Here is a 20,580-nt window from a genome sequence, read left to right as displayed (position 1 = left end):
GCTGTGTAGCTAGTGACATCCGGAAAGAACCCTAAACAAAAATTACGCAATTATTCCAAAACTTTGTTGGAACACATATTTCCCTACTTCAGTTAACCAGTCCATTTTGAATTTGTGATAAAACTGAAGTCATTTGGCAAGGAATGTAGCTTGTGTATCCCATCAGTTAGATACATTTTTATGGTCATTTATTTCTGTAGGTGCACTCAGCACTCGTGTGTAGAGGGAGCGGTGGAAACGCAATTGAGTGAGTGAGACATGAAGTGGAAAGGACCTTTAGGGAGCAGAATTTTGTGATGCTTGGCTTGGTTTCTTTTTTGTTGTGTTCCGCAAATGCACATGTACAAATTGAACACTAGTCAAAGCACATTAACTTTGTCTTGAAGACAACATTTCGAACAAATAGTTTTACAGTATTTGAACAAAATGTGATCTCTGGTTAAAGATCAATTTTTGAAGTCAGTTCCAGAACTTGATTACCCACACCCATCCCTAATTTGATACCATTCCACTCATTCCCCTACAGCCATTACCACAAGCCTGTAATTCCCAATTAAGGTGCCACCAACCTCCTGTGGTGTGGTGTGGTGTGACGTGGTGTGTGTGTGTGTGTGTGTGTGTGTGTGAGAAGAAAAAAAACATTACAGACCCGAGGTCCTAGTAGTGCAGTGGTCTGTTTTCTCCGCTTCATGGCCTTCAGCTGGACTTCAAAGTCACTGCCAGAGTCTGAGATGTCCTCGATCTCCTCAAGACTGCAAATAAAAGTAGTAATGAACAAAGCCAACACAAGTCAAAAACAATCACACTATCTAGCTAACGCAATAAGTCTGCATAATTATCTAGCTAGCTGGTTCTTTCTATATTTGTGATACCTATGACTGTCATGTTTAGCTACCGGTAGCTAGCCTAACTTACCTGTCATGGCTTGATTCATCAGAGTGTTGCACTTCCATATTTCTGGTCAGGCAGTAATGTTAACGTTATTGTAGAGTTCACTTCACAAAGGTAGATGAGGGTTGGATTCAGGAACTTTGGCTAAACAGGTTGGCGATTAGAAGAAACAGTTTTAGGATATGATCAAGCATATTGAGTTCGGGATATTACAATTCTGCCTTGGCAAAAGCAAAACCGACAAGAGCTAACATGCTAGCTAACATTACAGCTAGCTAGATAGCTACTGTTACAGTTAACTTAGCTGTTTAACGTTAGCCGTAAAAGTTAGTCAACAGTGCGAAATTCAAACTAGCAAGCTAACATTTTTAACTACAACAAACATGTGTTAAATAATACAAAATTGTCTCTAGCTACCTACCTGGATAATAGTGTAGTGTTAATCTGAAGTAATGACTTGGTAGCTAGCTAACTATTTTGGATAGAACAGGTTTCCCTCAGATCCGATGACAGACGATCACTGGAAAAAATACACACTACCTGCCGGCGCGAAAATCACACAACTCTCAGTGGAGTTCAGCGATTGGCTGACAATTTGTTATGTGGTTCATATGATTGGTTGTTAGCACATATTTCTGCACGGTAACGAAAAATTGTGAACGGATTGGCCCTAAAGACAACCGATCTAGGATCAGGCTTTACACCCTTAACAATTGTATTTATAGGAAGATACAGAAGGAATACTGACCACGTCAGCTCTAATGATATATAAAAGGGACATTCCGTTAAAGTACAACCTAACACTTTTGAAAAGTCGATTTGGAATTATATAGGCATTGATTGTATTACCATAGGACCCCATTAATTCTCAACATAGGCTATGTCTATAACAAACTCTCACATCCAACTACAAAAGGAAGAATATACTGGTTGTGTTGTGCTATTTTCAACATACTTTTAGAGTCTGCATATATTTTAATAGGGTAAAAAAATTATTGTAATTCTGATAGGATAATCTTTTGATACTGTATATTACAGTCTCATACAGTGGGGAGAAGAAGTATTTGATACACTGCCGATTTTGCAGGTTTTCCTACTTACGAAGCATGTAGAGGTCTGTAATTTTTATCATAATCCAGAAAATCACATTGTATGATTTTTAAGTAATTCATTTGCATTTTATTGCATAACATAAGTATTTGATACATCAGAAAAGCAGAACTTAATATTTGGTACAGAAACCTTTGTTTGCAATTACAGAGATCATACGTTTCCTGTAGTTCTTGACCAGGTTTGCACACACTGCAGCAGGGATTTTGGCCCACTCCTCCATACAGACCTTCTCCAGATCCTTCAGGTTTCGGGGCTGTCGCTGGGCAATACGGACTTTCAGCTCCCTCCAAAGATTTTCTATTGGGTTCAGGTCCGGAGACTGGCTAGGCTACTCCAGGACCTTGAGATGCTTCTTACGGAGCCACTCCTTAGTTGCCCTGGCTGTGTGTTTCGGGTCATTGTCATGCTGGAAGACCCAGCCACGACCCATCTTCAATGCTCTTACTGAGGGAAGGAGGTTGTTGGCCAAGATCTCGCGATACATGGCCCCATCCATCCTCCCCTCAATATGGTGCAGTCGTCCTGTCCCCTTTGCAGAAAAGCATCCCCAAAGAATGATGTTTTCACCTCCATGCTTCACGGTTGGGATGGTGTTCTTGGGGGTGTTCTTGTTCTTGTACTCATCCTTTTTCTTCCTCCAAACACGGCGAGTGGAGTTTAGACCAAAAAGCTCTATTTTTGTCTCATCAGACCACATGACCTTCTCCCATTCCTCCTCTGGATCATCCAGATGGTCATTGGCAAACTTCAGATGGGCCTGGACATGCGCTGGCTTGAGCAGGGGGACCTTGCGTGCGCTGCAGGATTTTAATCCATGACGGCGTAGTGTGTTACTAATGGTTTTCTTTGAGACTGTGGTCCCAGCTCTCTTCAGGTCATTGACCAGGTCCTGCCGTGTAGTTCTGGGCTGATCCCTCACCTTCCTCATGATCATTGATGCCCCACGAGGTGAGATCTTGCATGGAGCCCCAGACCGAGGGTGATTGACCGTCATCTTGAACTTCTTTCATTTTCTAATAATTGCGCCAACAGTTGTTGCCTTCTCACCAAGCTGCTTGCCTATTGTCCTGTAGCCCATCCCAGCAATTTTATCCCTGATGTCCTTACACAGCTCTCTGGTCTTGGCCATTGTGGAGAGGTTGGAGTCTGTTTGATTGAGTGTGTGGACAGGTGTCCTTTATACAGGTAACAAGTTCAAACAGGTGCAGTTAATACAGGTAATGAGTGGAGAACAGGAGGGCTTCTTAAAGAAAAACTAACAGGTCTGTGAGAGCCGGAATTCTTACTGGTTGGTAGGTGATCAAATACTTATGTCATGCAATAAAATGCAAATTAATTACTTAAAAATCATACAATGTGATTTTCTGGATTTTTGTTTTAGATTCTGTCTCTCACAGTTGAAGTGTACCTATGATAAAAAATTACAGACCTCTACATGCTTTGTAAGTAGGAAAACCTGCAAAATTGGCAGTGTGTCAAATACTTGTTCTCCCCACTGTATATTATGCCCTGTGTAGCTCCGTTGGTAGAGCATGGTGCTTGCAACAACAGGGTTGTGAGATTGATTCCAATGGGGGACCAGTACAACAATGTTTGCACTCACTACTTGCTCTCAATAAGAGTGTCTGCTAAATGACTTAACATTTTTACTGCTCTAAATTACCCACTGCCTACATCCATATCCTATTTACCCTCACCAATACTGATCAATAACGGAATAAGGCAAAGAATTTCTGGGGGTGGTTGAAAAGTAACATCTGTTTCACAGGCAGTGCTGGCATGAAAACACACACAAGTGTACCCCCTTTTGCAGGTCTTCACCAGACCTAAAAATATGTTTTCCTCCATTCAAGCAAGTGTACAAAGGCCCAGGCCAACTCAACACTGTGGTAGACTGGATTGTAGGCCTATGATCACTGGCTCATACCAGGACACGTGTTAGCTACTTTGATTATAACATTTCATGTACAACAACGTGAATGCAGAATGTTAATGATGAAGATGGAATCATTTTTGTGTAACCGATGTGAAATGGCTAGCTAGTTAGCGGTGGTGCGCGCTAATAGCATTTCAATCGGTGACGTCACTTGCTCTGAGACCTTGAAGTAGTTGTTCCCCTTGCTCTGCAAGGGGCTTTTGTGGCGCGATGGGTAACGATCCTTCGAGGGTGGCTGTCATCGATGTGTGCATTTATTCTCATTTATTCACGGCACCCAGACCAATTGTCAATTTATTTATTTTTCTTCTCGAAAAATATAGACTAGTTGATCTGGTTCGAGCCCAGGTTGGGGCGAGGAGAGGGACTGAAGCTATACTGTTACTTTTGGGTATTATGTCTTTCTCACAATAGGCTACATCTGGATTCTGGGGGCCTATAGGGCTCAAATTATAGTAATATAGCTCTCAATTGACATTTAATGGGCCAGTGTTAGTACTGGACTGCTGATCACATTTGCATTGGTTTGTTACTGTAATCAAGCAATTAATAATAATTTAAAAAAGAACAATTCAATGGAAAAGCCTGTTTGCATTAGCCAATGGATTTTTCTGTAAATAGACCTACTTGCTGGCAATGGAAACGGTTGCATCTTGTATGACATACCCAAATTGCAAAACTGTCTGGTGGCTGGACATCATTATTTTGCATGTGACCTTCAGAAATGCAAATACGGGATTAATTATTCTTCAGGTATGCAAGTCAATAAACTTATAAAAATCTTAGAACAGCGAGATTTTGATTCGAGTCTATTTAAATTGTGTGCCGGCAATAGATTTGTGGGGGTTTTTTAATGTAGAAAAGGGTGATTAATTTTTCGCATGGGGTTGTAGTGGCTCCAAAATAATAGTTCAGACTGGCGGTTGCGAATTTAGGACCTTGCGGTGGCTCTCCTATAACAGCCCCCCTATGGCCGCACCTCACCCCTTTCGGCCCTCCTCGTGCTGCACCGCTCATTGTTCTGAAGCAGATAGCTAGACAAGGGATGGAGAAAACACCGGGTGGGACCTGAGCACCCGACAAACCAGGCGCGCATTTATTCACGGCACCCAGACCAATTGTCAATGTATTTATTTTTCTTCTGCAAAAATTTTGACTAGTTGATCTTTGGAAGTTATTGGGGTGTTTCTTTTCACAGACAAAATGGGGAACTGAAGATAATTCCATAGATTTTCCGAGGGATTTATTTGCCTTAGTTTGTATCTCGATACTTTTGGCATTTTTGAGCTGCCTGGTCGCCAATCTTTTGTCAACCATTAATTCGCCTATTTACCGTGAGTGACACTGTCACAGTGGAAGATGGTTTCCCGGCTATATGCTCAGAAGTACCCCCCGGTGTTGCTCTGCACGCTGGCTGCCCTGTCATGGACTTGGGGCCCGGTAACAGCGGGTAGGAGTTGCTCGGAGACACGGCATGTGTACGCAGAGAAGGGCTACAGTACGAACACTGCCCCGCTGACTCAAATCTCCGGTAAGACGGGCTATTCAAAGTAAACTGGTGGTTATTGATTTAAAATAATCATCAAACGTAGGCTATATGTTATTTTACACAACATGAAGGGTTTGAGAGACTGCTTGGTATAGCCTTACTGGATAATATGCCATGTGATCGAAACTGCTGAACAAAGCGAAATTGAGAATTAACAGGTTTGTCTGTCAGGAAGGCTTATTTATGGGATGAGTAAATTGCTAACACCGGTGTGTAACAAAGAGCCTCGCCCCTAATTAGTATGGCTGTTTTAGACTGATCTGGGAATGACTGAAAGAAAATAATCATTGTCAACCTTTTTTTATTTTTTTGAAGACGGCTTTTATTATAATTAGTGTTTTGTGCATGTGACACTTGAGAACTGCTGTTAGTTGTTGCATTATCATGGGACATTGTCAATGGGTGTGTGTGAGAGCTCAAGTGAGAGAACAGACAGACAAAGATAGTGAGCTGTGGATATTTAAAGCGGCAATCGGCATTTTGAAACAATAACAAAACAGCATCCTCGCCTCTGTTTCCGTAAAAAGCTGAGGGAAGGGGCTGGAGAAATGTAATCACTCCCAAATTCATAGACAGAGCTATGGATCCAAGGACTGACCATGATATCGAAATTATAGTTTTAACCATGTTTTGAGGCTGTATAGTCTTTGTTTACATTTTATTTGTTTACAAAAGTTGGAGTAAAAGAAGCTTTTATATAAAATTACACACACACAAAAGTATGTGGACACCCCTTCTAATTAGTGGATTCGGCTATTTCAGCCACACCTGTTGCTGACAGGTGTATAAAATTGAGCACACAGCCATGCAATCTCCATAAACAGACATTGGCAGTAGAATGGCCTTCCTGAAGAGCTCAGTGACTATCAACGTGGATATAATTCCAACCAGTAAGTTTGTCAAATTTCTGCCCTGCTAGAGCTGCCCCGGTCATCTGTAAGTGCAGTTATTGTGAAGTAGAAAAGTCTAGGAGCACCATGGCTCAGCTGTGAAGTAGTAGGCCACACAAGCTCACAGAACGGGACCGCCGAGTGCTGGATCGTGTAAAAATTGTCAGTCCTTGGTTGCAACACTATCACCACCGAGTTCTAAACTGCCTCTGGAAACAACGTCAGCACAATAACTGTTTGCCAGGAGATTCATGAAATGGGTTTCCATGGCCTAACAGCCTAAGCCTAAGATCACCATGTGCAATGCCAAGCGTCACCTGGAGTGGTGTAAAGCTCGCCGCCATTGGACTCTGAAGCAGTGGAAACGTGTTTTCTGGAGTGATGAGGCACGCTTCACCATCTGGCAGTCCGACTGACAAATCCGGGATGCCAGGAGAACATTACCTGCCCGAATTACTGCCCGAATGCGTAGTGCCAAATGTAAAGTTTGGTGGAGGATGAATAATGGTCTGGGGCTGTTTTTTATCATTCGGGCTAGGCCGCTTAGTTCTAGTGAAGAGAGATCTTAACGCTACAGCATACAATGACATTCTAGACGATTCTGTGCTTCCAACTTTGTGGCAACAGTTTGGGTAAGGCCCTTTGCTGATTCAGCATGACAATGCCCCCATGCACAAAGCGAGGTCCATACAGAAATGGTTTGTTGAGATCAGTGTGGAAGAACTTGACAGGCCTGCACAGAGCCCTGACCTCAACCCCATCGAACACCTTTGGGATGAATTGGAACACCGACTGCGAGCCAGGCCTAATCGCCCAACATCAGTGCCCGACCTCACTAATGCTCTTGTGGCTGAATGGAAGCAAGTCCCCGCAGCAATGTTCCAACATCTAGTGGAAAGCCTTCCCAGAAGAGTGGGCTGTTATAGCAGCAAAGGGGGACCAACTCCATATTAATGCCCATGATTTTGGAATGAGATGTTCGACGAGCCGGTGTCCCACATACTTTTGTTCATGTAGTGTATTTTTGGTTCTGATGGGGTATGACAGTTGAACAAAGCTCATGAGGCATTTCTAAGTTATATTCTTCAAGAATCAATGGGTATATATAAATAATTTATAAGTCCAAAAATGTATGTAGCAACTGCTGATTGCCCCTTTTTTAAAGTGTCATTTGGGAGGCAAATGTTGATTTTTGTTGTACTGCTTTGCACGCCTTCGTATGTATGAGGGTTTGTTTGAGTGGTTTGACTGTAGGCTATATGTGATTGTTGAATGTGGGAACTGCAATATTGATTGTGTGTCTGGTTATCTCTGTCTGGGTCTTGGCTCTTCTTGTCCCGTGGGCCAGGGGAGCAGATGGCCGAGAGAAGGAGGGATTATGAGAGGGAGAGCAGAATTGGAGGAATGAGATAGGGCTGGTAATGAGCAACAGAGGAGAAATCAAAGCTAGAGCCAAAAATAAAAGGTTGGAGTTGGGATCCTCACTCCAAGTTTTTCGGGGGGGGGAAATAATCAGGTGTTGGTATCATTGAGTAATATTATGTTTGCCTCCAATACGATGTTTTTTCCACCCATGTTGAGACATTGGAGATCGCCGACTTGTTACTGGTCGTTAATGTTTGCATATCATTACCGCCGGTAATACCCAGTCCAACCTGGGTATTGGTGAACAAAGACATGGGTTACGTTCCAAATGGCTCCCTATTCCATATCTAGTGCACTACTTTTAACTATTTCCCTATGTGTCCTGGTCGAAAGTAGTACACTATATAGGGAATAGTGAGCCATTTGGGATGCCACCATGGATTGTGTTTTAATAAATCATGTTTATAAATGCCCATTTTCAATTACTACCTTATGTTTAATAAGGCTGTATTAATGACAGACAGATTAAGAAGAAGGATAAGTGCCTGATCAGAAGAACCACTGCCACATTGGTAGAGTTGGTGGGTGTTCTAAACTGATAGACATTCAATGAATGAACACAGTAGGCCTAATTTGTGAGCTATTATATTGAATGAAAGCATTTGAAAAATCATGGTAGCATGGCACAATGAAGGGTAATTGATATTTTCCAATAAAGATAGAATCAAGGTAGAATCAGGGTAGAATGATCAGTTCTTGATAATGTGGAATTTCTCATATGATACATTGTAGGGCTGGGGGATACTTGTTAGTATCGTGGCAAGGAAACAAAACACAAAGTGGACTTAACTTCTTTAGGAAAAAAGCCCTAATTTTGGAAACAAACATAATTATGTTGTCATCCACATTTATTTACTTTCCAAGATATAGCACAAAATATTTTACATGGAGCAGGTTTTTAAAGGACCAAAGAGTTTGGTCTTCTTCGTGTAAAGAAAAAAGATCCATGTAAAATATTGCGATACTGTTATCATCACCAAAGCCCTAATACATTGCTCATTTATGTGCAGTGGTGGTAAGTCATTTTGGGAAGAAACCTGTTTCTGAGGCTGGTCTAGCAGGTAACGCGGTCGCATCAAGCACATATGCATCACCGTCAGTGTGGGTGCGAATCAGCCCTTCTTTCTACGTCTCCCCCTCTCATTTCATACTATCTAAAGGAGGTAAAAATACTGATTTATTTGAGGTAGCCTAAATGTCTCCCCTAAACCATAACCATAAGTTGACTTCACAGTGCTGATGACGTCAAAGCAAGCGCTGCTGTATCCTTTGGTCTTCACCATTAGTGCATCTGCCCACACCTCTTGTCTCTGATTGGCTCGTATCTGATCCCGTCTTGTTTTACCTTTGGTTCAGGTGAACACCTCAATATGCCAACACACCTCTTGTCCAAGTCTGTGATTGGCTCGCATCTGACCCTGTCTGTTTTTCTATTGGTCCAGGCGAGCATCTGCGTCTGTGTCCCCAGGACTACACCTGCTGCTCCAGTCAGATGGAGGAAACTCTGGCCCATCAGAGTGAGACGGACTTCCTGTCGGCCATCGACGACACCAGCCAGTTCCTTCTCACCACTTTCACACAGAGGCACCGCAAGTTTGACGGTGAGCTGGAATGCAAATCCAATCATAATAAGGATGCATAAGGGAACACTGTAAATAGTGTGATGTAAAATGACAACATTGAGGAGTGGTATGTAAAATGTTCTCTATTGAGAGGGCTAAAAGTACCTTTATTGCTAGACTAATATCCTATAGTGGTGATCAGCTAGTCATAGCTAGCTTATTCTTGACAATGGTTCTTGAGACCTGAGTAACTGCCAGTGAAACCACTGAATCAAAACAACTTATGGTTTAGTGGTACTGAATTCTTCTTTGGGATGTGGAGAACTGGTGAGAATGTGGTATTGAATCCCAGTGGTGTCGGACTACGAACTTGTCTACCCCGTATCGTGCTTTTGACCATCTCATTCCTTCCTCTCTTCTCTCAGAGTTCTTCAGGGAGCTCATAGACTTGTCTGAAAAGTCCATGAATCAAATGTTTACTAAGACCTACGGGCGCCTCTTCACCCAGAACGCCAATGTCTTCCAGGAGCTGTTTGTGGAGCTCCGTCGATACTACTCAGGTTAGTGGGGACACCGTTCTCTCTCTCTCCTCTCTTGTTGGACTTTGCATTTGTGTACTTGTGTCACTATAGTACATGTCCCTCACCATCTCATCAGTTTGACAATGCTACATCTTTGCCTTGTTTGACAAGACGACAACAAAATGTCTGAACAAGTAGAAACAGACTGACCTAACCTAGGGACATTTTCATTAGGCACCAAACTGACTGAAACAGGGAATGAGTACTTGGACTTGTCCAACAAGAAATGCAAATTTTCAATTTATTTTGCTAAATGTTTTCCCTCTTTTGTCTACAGGGGGCAGTGTGAGCCTGACAGAGGTGCTGTCAGAGTTCTGGTCCAGACTGGTGGAGCGGGTCTTCTCTCTGGTCAACCCCCAGTACCAGTTCAGTGACGAGTACCTGGAGTGTGTCAACAAACATGCAGAGCAGCTGCAGCCCTTTGGGGACCTGCCCCGGAAACTAGGCTTACAGGTCAGGCAGACTTGGTTGGTATATCAACTGAAAACTAACATCATTTATATTTAATAATATTAAAGGCATAGTTTACCAATATGTCATTTTGGAATTTGGGTTAACAAAACCAAAGCATAGACTGGTATTACCTTGTCCATAGACTGCTTACAGGGTAAGAAAACCAATATGTTATTTTGTAATTTGATTGAATTATCCGTCTAAATTGGTCCAATTTGTAATGTTTGTCACCATAATTAACAAAAGAAGCCGGTGTGATAAGTAATTCAAATCACCACTGAAACTCAACGATAACGTTACAGTAACACATAGGCGATCGTATTAGAGAGAACTATTTGAAAACAATGAACTGAGTGCATTGATATACAGTAGAGTAGATTTGTGTCAGAAGTTATTAGCTGATCTCTCTTTCATTCAGGTGTCCAGGGCATTCATTGCAGCCAGAGCACTGGTTCAAGGCTTGGCCATAGGCCGTGACATTGTCAACAAGGCAGCAAAGGTACACTGTGTGTATGTGGCCGTGCACTTATATTAAGAAGAATACTCTGTCTTCTATTGGTCTGCTTTTAGTGGTTCCGTTGATCTCCCTAACATCCTACACCTTCTGCTCTTCGTCTCCTCCTTCAGTTGAGTGCTGGTGCGGGGTGTGTGCGTGCCCTGATGCGTCAGTGGTACTGCCCATTGTGTCGAGGCATGCCCTCCCTGCGCCCCTGCCACGCCCTCTGCCTCAATGTGATGAAGGGCTGCCTGGCCAATACAGCCGATCTGGACACTGAGTGGAACAATTTCATTGGTGAGTGGAGATTGGAGGCGGGCATTAGCGGGGGTGTGGGTGGCTTTTGTTGGGCTGATTCGGTAGAGGGGATGTTAAACCTGATGCATGTAGAAATGTACTGTATAGAACCTACTCGCATTTCTATTCTACAGAATAAATTAGTCATGCCTATTCTATACATTGCATTTCTATCTAACGTTTTGAACATTGCACCCATCATAAAAACAAAATGTATATCTTTCTTATTAGATCTCTTCCCTTTCCTACCTTCATCCTTTTGTTTTCACACTTTTATTCAATGCTCCATCTTTCATCTCTCTCTCTCTCTCTCTACTCTGTCAGATGCTCTGTATCAAGTATCTGAGAAGCTGGAGGGGCCTTTTAACATGGAGCTGGCTGCAGACTCCATCTCTGTTAAAGTGTCCGAGGCCATCATGCACATGCAGGAGAACAGCATCGCCACCTCCACTAAGGCAGGGATGGAGGGAGGAGGAGGGGATGGAGGGAGGAGGAGGGGATGGAGGGAGGAGGAGGGGATGGAGGGAGGAGGGGATGGAGGGAAATTAAAAGAATGTGCTATACATCCACAGTGCAATAGAATATAGATCATAGAATGTACATCATAGAATATAGATAATAGAATGGCTGATAAGATGCACATCAGCTGTCATCCTAGGTTGAAACAAGACTTAACGTTTAACAGTTGTATTACTGCCCATGGTAGACCATTTTGGGTCCAAAACCCCTTTGTTTTGCTTGATCAATTGTGGAAGTACCTGTAAAAACTGCATAGTGCAATTTTACTACTTTTCATATTATTCTTCATATTGTTCTTAATTTAAGTATCCACTGTCTACCATTATTAACGTACGTGATAATATTGGGATGCTATTTTTTCTTAAATCCATGTTTCACCCTTATTGTTGCAGAGATACATCAATATAGATACATAGCTTTATCTCTGTGGTTTGGCTCTAGGTGTTCCAGGGCTGTGGGAGTCCCAGACTGGCCCCGGGCCGTTCTCGGCGCTCCCCCAAGGAGTCAGGGGGCAACAGGAGACCCTTCCGTACGTTCAGCCCTGAGGAGAAGCCCACCACTGCTGCTGGCACCAACCTGGACCGACTGGTAGGAGGGGAGAGGAGAGGGAAGATCAGGAAAGGAGAGGAGGAAAAAGGAGAGTGAGGTGTGAGAGGAAAGAGGAGAGGGGGGAAGAGAAGGGGGGAGAGGAGATGGAGCGGCAGAGATGAGTTCTTACCTGCCATTAATATTCAAGACAATTATTTTTGTAGTTTATGCCCATGTTAGCTCTCTCTGTCCATATGTTCAACAACAGCCATACCAACAGCCATTTATATACAGTACATTCTAGTTTGTTTGATGACGAGGATGTGGCTAAAATGAGCTTCCCACCTCCATATGTTCAACAGCTATATAAGGGTTTACTTTACAGACTGCATCAACCAGTTTCCGTCCGCCCGCCTCCAGGTGTCAGATCTGAAGGAGCGACTGCGGCCCATGCGAGGCTTCTGGGTGTCCCTCCCACACACCATCTGCAACGACAAGAACGTGGCCGCCGACGTCACCAACGAGGACCGCTGCTGGAATGGACAGACCAGGGGGAGGTGGGTGTGGACCAGGGGGTGGTGGGTGTTTGATAAGAGACAGATGTAAAGGTGGAGGAGGATGTTAGTCCAAGGGGGAGAGAGAAGATGGAGATTTGTGCGTGCGAGCAGGTAACTAAGAATGTATCATACTGATATTTAGTGTTTTGTTATCATATTGATATTAGTTTCAGTGCTGTAGCTATGTCATTTTGATGTGTGTATCAGGTACCTCCCTGACGTGACAGGCGATGGGCTGATGAGTCAGATCAATAACCCAGAGGTAGAGGTGGACACTGCCAGGCCAGACGTGAGGACCAGACAGCTCATCATGGAGCTCAGAGTAGCCACCAACAGACTGAAACATGCACAGGCTGGACAGGATACTGACTTCATGGACAGTAAGTCCCCCCCCCCCCCACCACCCAACAGAAATATTATAATATCGTCATCCCGTTCTAATCCTATTACTACTGTCTCCCCCAACATTTGCACTCTTTAACTGCCCTTCTCCCTGAAGGTGAGGTCGATGAGGGCAGTGGATCAGGCGGCGGAGGGGAGAGGTACAGTGATGATTGGCCTGGCTACAGGCCCTACTCCCCTCCCTACAGTAAGCCCCCACTTAACCCCCAGACACCCATCAAGCCCCCGCGGGTCAGAGACCGAACCGGATCAAAGTGGAACAGGAGCAAGGGACGGTCCATCTCAGCGGTCAGCCGGCCAGCCGCCTTCTCGCTGGCGGTTTTGTTTTGGTTATCAGTTATGGTCACTGTCTCCCCCATTTGGAGATAGCCAGTTACTACAGCCTGAAGCTCAGGGTTGTGTTCATTATGGCAAATAAAGAAGAAAAAAAAATTTGAAACACAAAATGAAAATAAGCATTTCTTATTGGATAAATCCAGTCAATCCCACCTTGTTTCAGGCAGTTTCTTCTGTTTGGTGCCTATTGAATACGATCCAGCTGAGGTTTGGTTGAGGGATATTTAATCATCAGCACAATGACAGTAGATACGTTTGCTTATTCTACAGGAGAAAGAGAGGAGTTGAATCTAAAATGTCCATGAATCCAGCACAAAATAATCTCCTTGTGGAAAAAGTATTCAAGCACAAGGGAAGTTACATTTCCTATGATTGCCTATCCCAATAGTTCCCAAATTGTGGGGTGCAAGTTGCAGATCAACTAACCCAGGGCTGCCCAACCCTCTTCCTGGAGATCTACTGTCCTGTAGGTTTTCAGTCCAACCCTAATTTTGCATATCTGATTAAGCTAGTTAAGGTCTTGTTGAGCAGCTAATTAGTAGAATCAGGTGTTTTAAATTAGGGTTGGACTGAAAACCCACAGGAGGGTAGATCTCAAGGAAGAGGGTTGGGCAGCCCTGAACTAACCCATGTCAGCTAATGTTTTTTAGCCCATTGAATTTGTTGTAATGTTTGAGTCCCTCAGGTATTACATGAACAAAATGTGTAGATTTGCAGCTAATTAGCTTTAAAACTGCAACATTTTCTCTCCACCCCATGGCAAAACGTGTAGAATAGCAGGAAATTATCTTTAAAATAGTAAAAATGTTCTTTGCCAACTAGAGGGGTGTGAACAGTTTGTGTCATGGACAGTGCTTGTGCCCATAGAAATAGACACGAGCACTGTCCACTCAGCAATAAAATTACAACTTAATGTTAAAGCCTCCACATACTTTAGTCAGTTGTGGAAGGTATAACTTGTAGTGAAAGAAAAGATAAACGGTAAGGTCAGGGTCTTATTAGGAATGTGCTTAGAGCATGCCACCATTTTGTGGAGCCTGCCCTGAAGTGATTGCTAATTTATTCAGTTTATTTGTATTTTTTTATTTATTGATATAAGTGTTGTTTTATGTCGATGCAGGAATTGATTGGAAGTTTTAGGGGCAGTATTTCCCCCAAATCCTGGTCCTGGAGGTCCCCTATGTATGCTGGTTTCTATGGAATGTGCATCTCAGATGACAACCTCCTTGTAACATTGGCATGTAACATTGCCACTTCATTGTGGAATCAGTTGCTTATCACAAACTTAGGTCTCCTTCTAAACAGACAAACTGATGTGTAAATAAAGCAAGTCAATGTTTTTTTTATGGGAGCAGTGCATTAAGGAGAGGATTGTGTTGCACTGTCTGTCAGAAAGCTTACAATAACGTGTCCTTGAAAAAGTAGAATAGCATTTTTACTGAATAATTTCTCCTCACCACACCGCTGGACAAGCATTTCATGTGTCTTTGTTTGAAGCCGGGATATTAACCAGGGATATTTGAGAACCACTGGAATAGCCTTCGTCAAAATTTTCCCATGAGATCTTCCGTGGAGAGATTGTACCTGAGACTCATGATAGGTTGGGAGCAGCGTGTGTCTGTGTGGTTTTGTATCGTTTGAGTAAGGCTTAGTAAAGAAAGAAGGAATGGGGTGTTGATAGATGTTACAAAATGGTGCTCTTAGTCTTTAAACTTTTGTATGAACTTTTCTAAAAAGCAACAAAATCCCAATGGCCGCTTGGTTGAATGAGCTCTGAGTGTTAAAGAAATGTGTGATTGATAAAAGTGTATAATGGAGGTGTGGTGAGTGTCTTAACCCTAAAGAAAAGCCACGTTAAATGTACCTCAGACAATTCTTTCCTAAATGTCTCATTTACTAACACAACAGCGAGGGTTGAGAGAAAGTGAGTGTTTGACTTGGAACTTCAATAAAACTGATATGACACAAGACTGGTTAAAGATGAGAAAAAGTAGCCAATGATATTCAAGTCTCCACCAAGCATAGAGCAAACATTTACAGCAAGTATTAAATCATAACTTAATAGAAAAAGCTCTACAAAGTAGAGACAGATCGACTTGATTCAAGAGACGCAAGGTTGAAAAGGTAATGAAAGTGTGTAAAAAGAGAAGTGTAATAGAAAAGTGAAGATGGTTAATTCAATAACAATGTATTGAGAACATTCAAGCACACCTCTTTTTTTTCTTGTTTTAATGAAAAATTGCAGGATCCCTTGTTTGAGGCGATTATATGTTTCCTAAGGTGCTTAACCTTGTACGTTAGGATAGTAAGTCTGTGTGGGAGTGGTTATGTATGCCAGGTCTAAATATGGATTTTCACTGTTTATTAATGAAGCATCATTATTAAATTCAACGATGATAGATGCATTTGACTATCAAAGTGCACAATTCAAATGAATGAGTGGTCACTGTATGGCGATTTGTTTTTATTCAAAAAAAGTTTGGTTTCTAGTCTGTTAGTGGAACCACTATGACCTCATATCAACACTCCCATATAAGATACCACATTCCATTACTGTAAAAGGATAGTACAACTTTAAGATGTAACAATTTTGGGAAATAGATTACTCCGTTTCATTAAACTGTCAAGAAAATGTTGTGCCTGTAAATCAATTTTTACTGTTTTCAGAATTCAAGTCTCTTCTGGTAACTTTATTCTTGCTACTAGTGGGGATAATGTTAGTGTTCATTTTTGTATTAATATCCACATGGCAGTCAGACAGATTCACAGGTACAGTATGATATCAATACAACCACTAAAAAACAAACAAGTTAAAAAAGGGAAAACCATGAAATTATGTATATTTGGGGGGGCTCTTCAAAAGAGTTGCTAAGCTTGTAAACATTGGTGTACATACTGTTGTGGAAAAATATTGAGTCAAATATTTGCACCGATACCGGAACTTAGATTCAGTTAGACTTTATTACAGAGTAACAGCCGAGCAATTCCATGGAAAAAGCTCAATTCTCATATCACAGAGCCCTGCCTTTATAGTATTCCGTCTTTGCATAACGTATATAATCCCCTCCCTCTATATGAAATAGCTTCCCTTGACCTTTCTCCACCATTATCTTCCGTCTCAGTTCTTGCTTGTTAACGCCCACATCTGACAGATGTATATGTTATAATGGTAGCGGGCCTTGGTCCTATATGTTCCATTCCTTATATAGCCATGCTGTCTCAGCTCTTCAAAGTGGACAGCCTAGATGCTGCTAATAATGGAAATGTAATCATAGTCATGAGTTTAGCCCCCACAATACACAATCTTAAAATTAGCTTTTTCACTATTTTGTTCAATTAATTGTATTGAAGTGTATAAAAGTTCCTGTGCCTATCCAGTTGGACCCAAAGAGGAGTCTCTAATGGGGTGACGTTCCTCTGTGTTCTTATGCATGATGTGGTACGTCTTAGCCACAGGGTACTTGATGCATCTGCACGACAACAGGATAAAATAGACAACTTTATTTGTATCTGGGGTAAACACAAAACAAAAGATCAGACATTTCAATATTCAGCTTCCACCAGAGGCTGGTGGGAGGAGATATAGCAGGATGGGCTCATTGTAATGGAATAATAGCATGGACTCAATTGAACGGAGTCAAACGTGTTTTTCATGTTTGAGGCGTTTGTGTTCCATTAATACATTCAAGGAGTCAGTCCTATAGCTCCTCCCACCCACCTCCTTTGGCTTCCACGGTATGAATTACCACATTGTGTTACCATCCACAGCAGAAAGCCGAATAGAGCCAGCAGGAGCAGTCCTACCATTACTGAGAGGAATATGACCCTGTCAGCCTCACCTGCAAACACACGATCAAGCCATCAAACTGAAGTTACTTTACAGTATTTAGTTGAGACAGCAAACGCCATCAAACTGAAGGAATACAGGAAAAATCACGTCCATTACTTGGCGGAGCTAAAGTTCCTAGATGTGCGTTGTACCAATGATGATGTGCAGAGGGTCCCTGGTTCGAGCCCAGGTAGGGGCGAGGAGAGGGACGGAAGCAACACTGTTACACCAGTAAAACTTCTCCTCCCGCAGACACTGGGTTAGTGCGATCACATAACACATGGCCACTTGCATAGGGGTCCGATTCCCACAGAGACTTTCTCCGCTCAAGTCCAAGCCCAGAAAACTTCTTCGATGGGGTTTAACGGCGGTTGGCATCCAATGTTAATGGTGCATTACCGCCACGAGCTGGTTGGGGTACTCAATAAGAAACTTAAAAAACATTCCAGGAAAGGGGGAAAATGATATCATACAAAATAAAACGTCCAATTCCAATTTTCTTCGAATTCTCTGACTGTGCGGTACAGTTTAATAATAAGAAGTCCACCTTTTTAACATTTAGCATTTTACTATCCCTCCGTTGATGAGAAACTTTCACTGGTCGTGGTACCATTACCATCTTCGCCGCCACTCGTTCCTTTCAATTTTCTCATCACCTCCGGATAGGAGACACGCAAAACACTCCTCACCCTTGCCACCTCATTGTCATTCACCAGGGCACTCCAAGAATTCAAGCGCATGTTCACCTCCACATTTGCAGCATTTCCCTTCTTCTGGCATACGATATTCTTCCCTTCTGCACACACTTGACACAAACGCTTACAGGGTATCTCATGAATCCTAACTTTATATGAGAAGGAGAGACTCTTCATCAAAGAACAGTAGCATGGATGACGTGAACTTCTTTTCTCCGTCCACCATACAGGTCAATCGACGTACACCAACCACTCCATCGATGTCTTCAGTTACAGTTGAAGTCAGAAGTTTACATGCACTTAGGTTGGAGTCATTCAAACTCATTTTTCAACCACGCCACAATATTCTTGTTAACAAACTATAGTTTTGGCAAGTCGGTTAGGGCATCTACTTTGTGCATGACACAAGTAATTTTTCCAACAATTGTTTACAGACAGATGTAACTTATAATTCACTGTATCACAATTCCAGTGGGTCAGAAGTTTACATACACTAAGTTGACTGTGCCTTTAAACAGCTTGGAAAATTCCAGAAAATGTTGTAATGGCTTTAGAAGCTTCTGATAGGCTAATTGACATAATTTGAGTCAATTGGATGTGTACCCGTGGATGTATTTCAAGGCCTACCTTCAAACTCAGTGCCTCTTTGCTTGACATCATGGGAAAATCAAAAGAAATCAGCCAAGACCTCAGAAAAATAATTGTAGACCTCCACAAGTCTGGTTCATCCTTGGGAGAAATTTCCAAGTGCCCGAAGGTACCACTTTCATCTGTACAAACAATAGTACGCAAGTATAAACACCATGGGACCACGCAGCCGTCATTCCGCTCAGGAAGAAGACACGTTCTGTCTCTTAAAGATGAACGTACTTTGGGGCGAAAAGTGAAAATCAATCCCAGAACAACAGCGAAGGTACTTGTGAAGATGCTGGAGGAAACAGGTAGAAAAGTATCTATATCCGCAGTAAAACTCAGCAAGGAAGAAGCCACTGCTCCAAAAACCGCCATAAAAAAGCCAGATACAGCACTTTCAATCAGTGGACAGTGGACATTTCCAGACATCAGCCATGTGCCTGATCGGGAATGCGCCTTTCTTGTTTCTCCTTTCCTATTGACGAAGCTTTTGTCCGGTTGAAATATTATTGATTATTTATGACAAAAACAACTGGATGATTGATAAAAAAAAATTTGGGAATGTTTCTACAAACTTGTATTGTACTATTTTTGACTTTTCGTCTGGACTTAGTGCACGCGCCTTGTGCATTTGGATTACTGGACAAAACGCGCAAACAAAAAGGAGGTTTTTGGTCATAAAGAGGGACATTATCGAACAAAACGAACATGTATTGTCTAACATGGAGACCTGGAAGTGCCACCAGAAGATCATCAAAGGTAAGTGATTAATTTTAATGCTGTTTCTGACTTTTGTGACACCTCTCCTTGGTTAGAAAATGGCTGTATGGGTTTCTGTGCCTAGGAGCTGACCTAACATGATCGCAAAGTGTGCTTTCGCCGTAAAGCCTTTTTGAAATCTGACACAGCGGTTGCATTAAGGAGAGGTTTATCTTTATTCGTATGTTTAACACTTGTATCTGTTATCAATGTTTATGATGAGTATTTCTGTTATTTGATGCTGAGGAGTAGGGTTATTTCACATTCTTGTACCAGAGAGGTTAAACAATTTAAAGGCAATCCTACCAAGTACTAATTGAGTGTATGTAAACTTCTTACCCACTGGGAATGTGATGAAAGAAATAAAAGCTGAAATAAGTAATTCTCTCTACTATTATTCTGACATGTCACATTCTTAAAATAAAGTGGTGATCCTAACTGACCTAAGACAGGGGATTTTTACTAGGATTAAATGTCAGGAATTGTGAAAAACTGAGTTTAAATGTATTTGGCTAAGGTATATGCAAACTTCCAACTTCAACTGTACCTACCCTCATCACCTGGGGGCGGCCCATCAGGAAGTCCAGGATCCAGTTGGAGGGAGGTGTTTAGCCCCAGGATCCTTAGCTTAGTGATGAGCTTTGAGGGTACTATGGTGTTGAACGCTGAGCTGTAGTCAATGAATAGCATTCTCACATAAGTGTTCCTTTTGTCCAGGTGGGAAAGGGCAGTGTGGAGTGCAATAAAGATTGCATCATCTTTGGATCTGTTTGGGCGGTGTGAAAATTGGAGTGGGTCTAGGGTTTCTGGGATAATGGTGTTGATGTGAGCCAAACACACCAAGAATGGTCCAAACACACCAAGACAGTCGTGAAGAGTCTATTCCCCCTCAGGAAACTAATGCTCTGGATAACATGGAAACACCCTAACCAGTTCTAACCAGTTGTGTCTGGAAGTACCTAGCAAGCTAGCCAACTTTAGCCAGTTAGCTTGGTTGCTTGACTGTCAGAATGCTCCTATCAACCCTACTCCTCAGCCAGAGTCAGTGAGCGCTCTGAACTCTCCGAGAGCGATCCGCTCTGAATTTACGAAAGGACAATCTGACAACACTCTGAATTTACGAACGCAC

General features: G+C 42.4%; 2 protein-coding genes and 1 long non-coding RNA gene across 3 annotated transcripts in view; 1 reads left to right on the top strand and 2 right to left on the bottom strand.

The window, feature by feature from the left end:
* Positions 1 to 953, bottom strand: part of LOC120046939 (cohesin subunit SA-2) — a 44,587-nt gene extending 43,634 nt beyond the window's left edge. Inside the window, exons 1-2 of the mRNA XM_038992490.1 lie at positions 916 to 953; positions 650 to 752 (exon numbers count right to left, since the gene is read on the bottom strand). Coding sequence (XP_038848418.1) covers positions 650 to 752; positions 916 to 953 — 141 coding nt within the window. The remainder of the gene's footprint in view (positions 1 to 649; positions 753 to 915) is intronic.
* Positions 954 to 5,299: 4,346 nt separating this feature from the next.
* gpc2 (glypican 2) lies at positions 5,300 to 13,669 on the top strand. The gene is made up of 11 exons (XM_038992489.1): positions 5,300 to 5,471; positions 9,247 to 9,405; positions 9,792 to 9,926; positions 10,225 to 10,400; positions 10,819 to 10,899; positions 11,028 to 11,193; positions 11,518 to 11,648; positions 12,154 to 12,300; positions 12,661 to 12,797; positions 13,005 to 13,177; positions 13,297 to 13,669. Exons 1-11 carry the CDS (start codon positions 5,300 to 5,302, stop codon positions 13,566 to 13,568), a joined length of 1,749 nt encoding a protein of 582 aa, XP_038848417.1. The 3' UTR covers positions 13,569 to 13,669.
* Positions 13,670 to 15,984: 2,315 nt separating this feature from the next.
* Positions 15,985 to 18,428, bottom strand: LOC120047971. Its single transcript, XR_005476952.1, has 2 exons — positions 17,282 to 18,428; positions 15,985 to 17,005 (listed from the first exon to the last, which is right to left on the bottom strand). It is a non-coding gene; the product is annotated as an uncharacterized LOC120047971 (long non-coding RNA).
* Positions 18,429 to 20,580: the final 2,152 nt, after the last annotated feature.

This window comes from Salvelinus namaycush, chromosome 5, assembly GCF_016432855.1.
Source record: "Salvelinus namaycush isolate Seneca chromosome 5, SaNama_1.0, whole genome shotgun sequence".
NCBI lineage: Eukaryota > Metazoa > Chordata > Actinopteri > Salmoniformes > Salmonidae > Salvelinus > Salvelinus namaycush.
This window is presented reverse-complemented; position numbering and strand designations above follow the sequence as displayed.

What these genes read in the sequence shown, in the direction of transcription:
- gpc2 (XM_038992489.1), top strand. Translation starts at nt 5,300, where the DNA reads ATGGTTTCCCGGCTATATGCTCAGAAGTACCCCCCGGTGTTGCTCTGC. An exon ending in GCACCAACCTGGACCGACTG is followed by an intron (nt 12,301 to 12,660) that starts GTAGGAGGGGAG and finishes GCCCGCCTCCAG; the next exon opens with GTGTCAGATCTGAAGGAGCG. An exon ending in GGATACTGACTTCATGGACA is followed by an intron (nt 13,178 to 13,296) that starts GTAAGTCCCCCC and finishes TTCTCCCTGAAG; the next exon opens with GTGAGGTCGATGAGGGCAGT.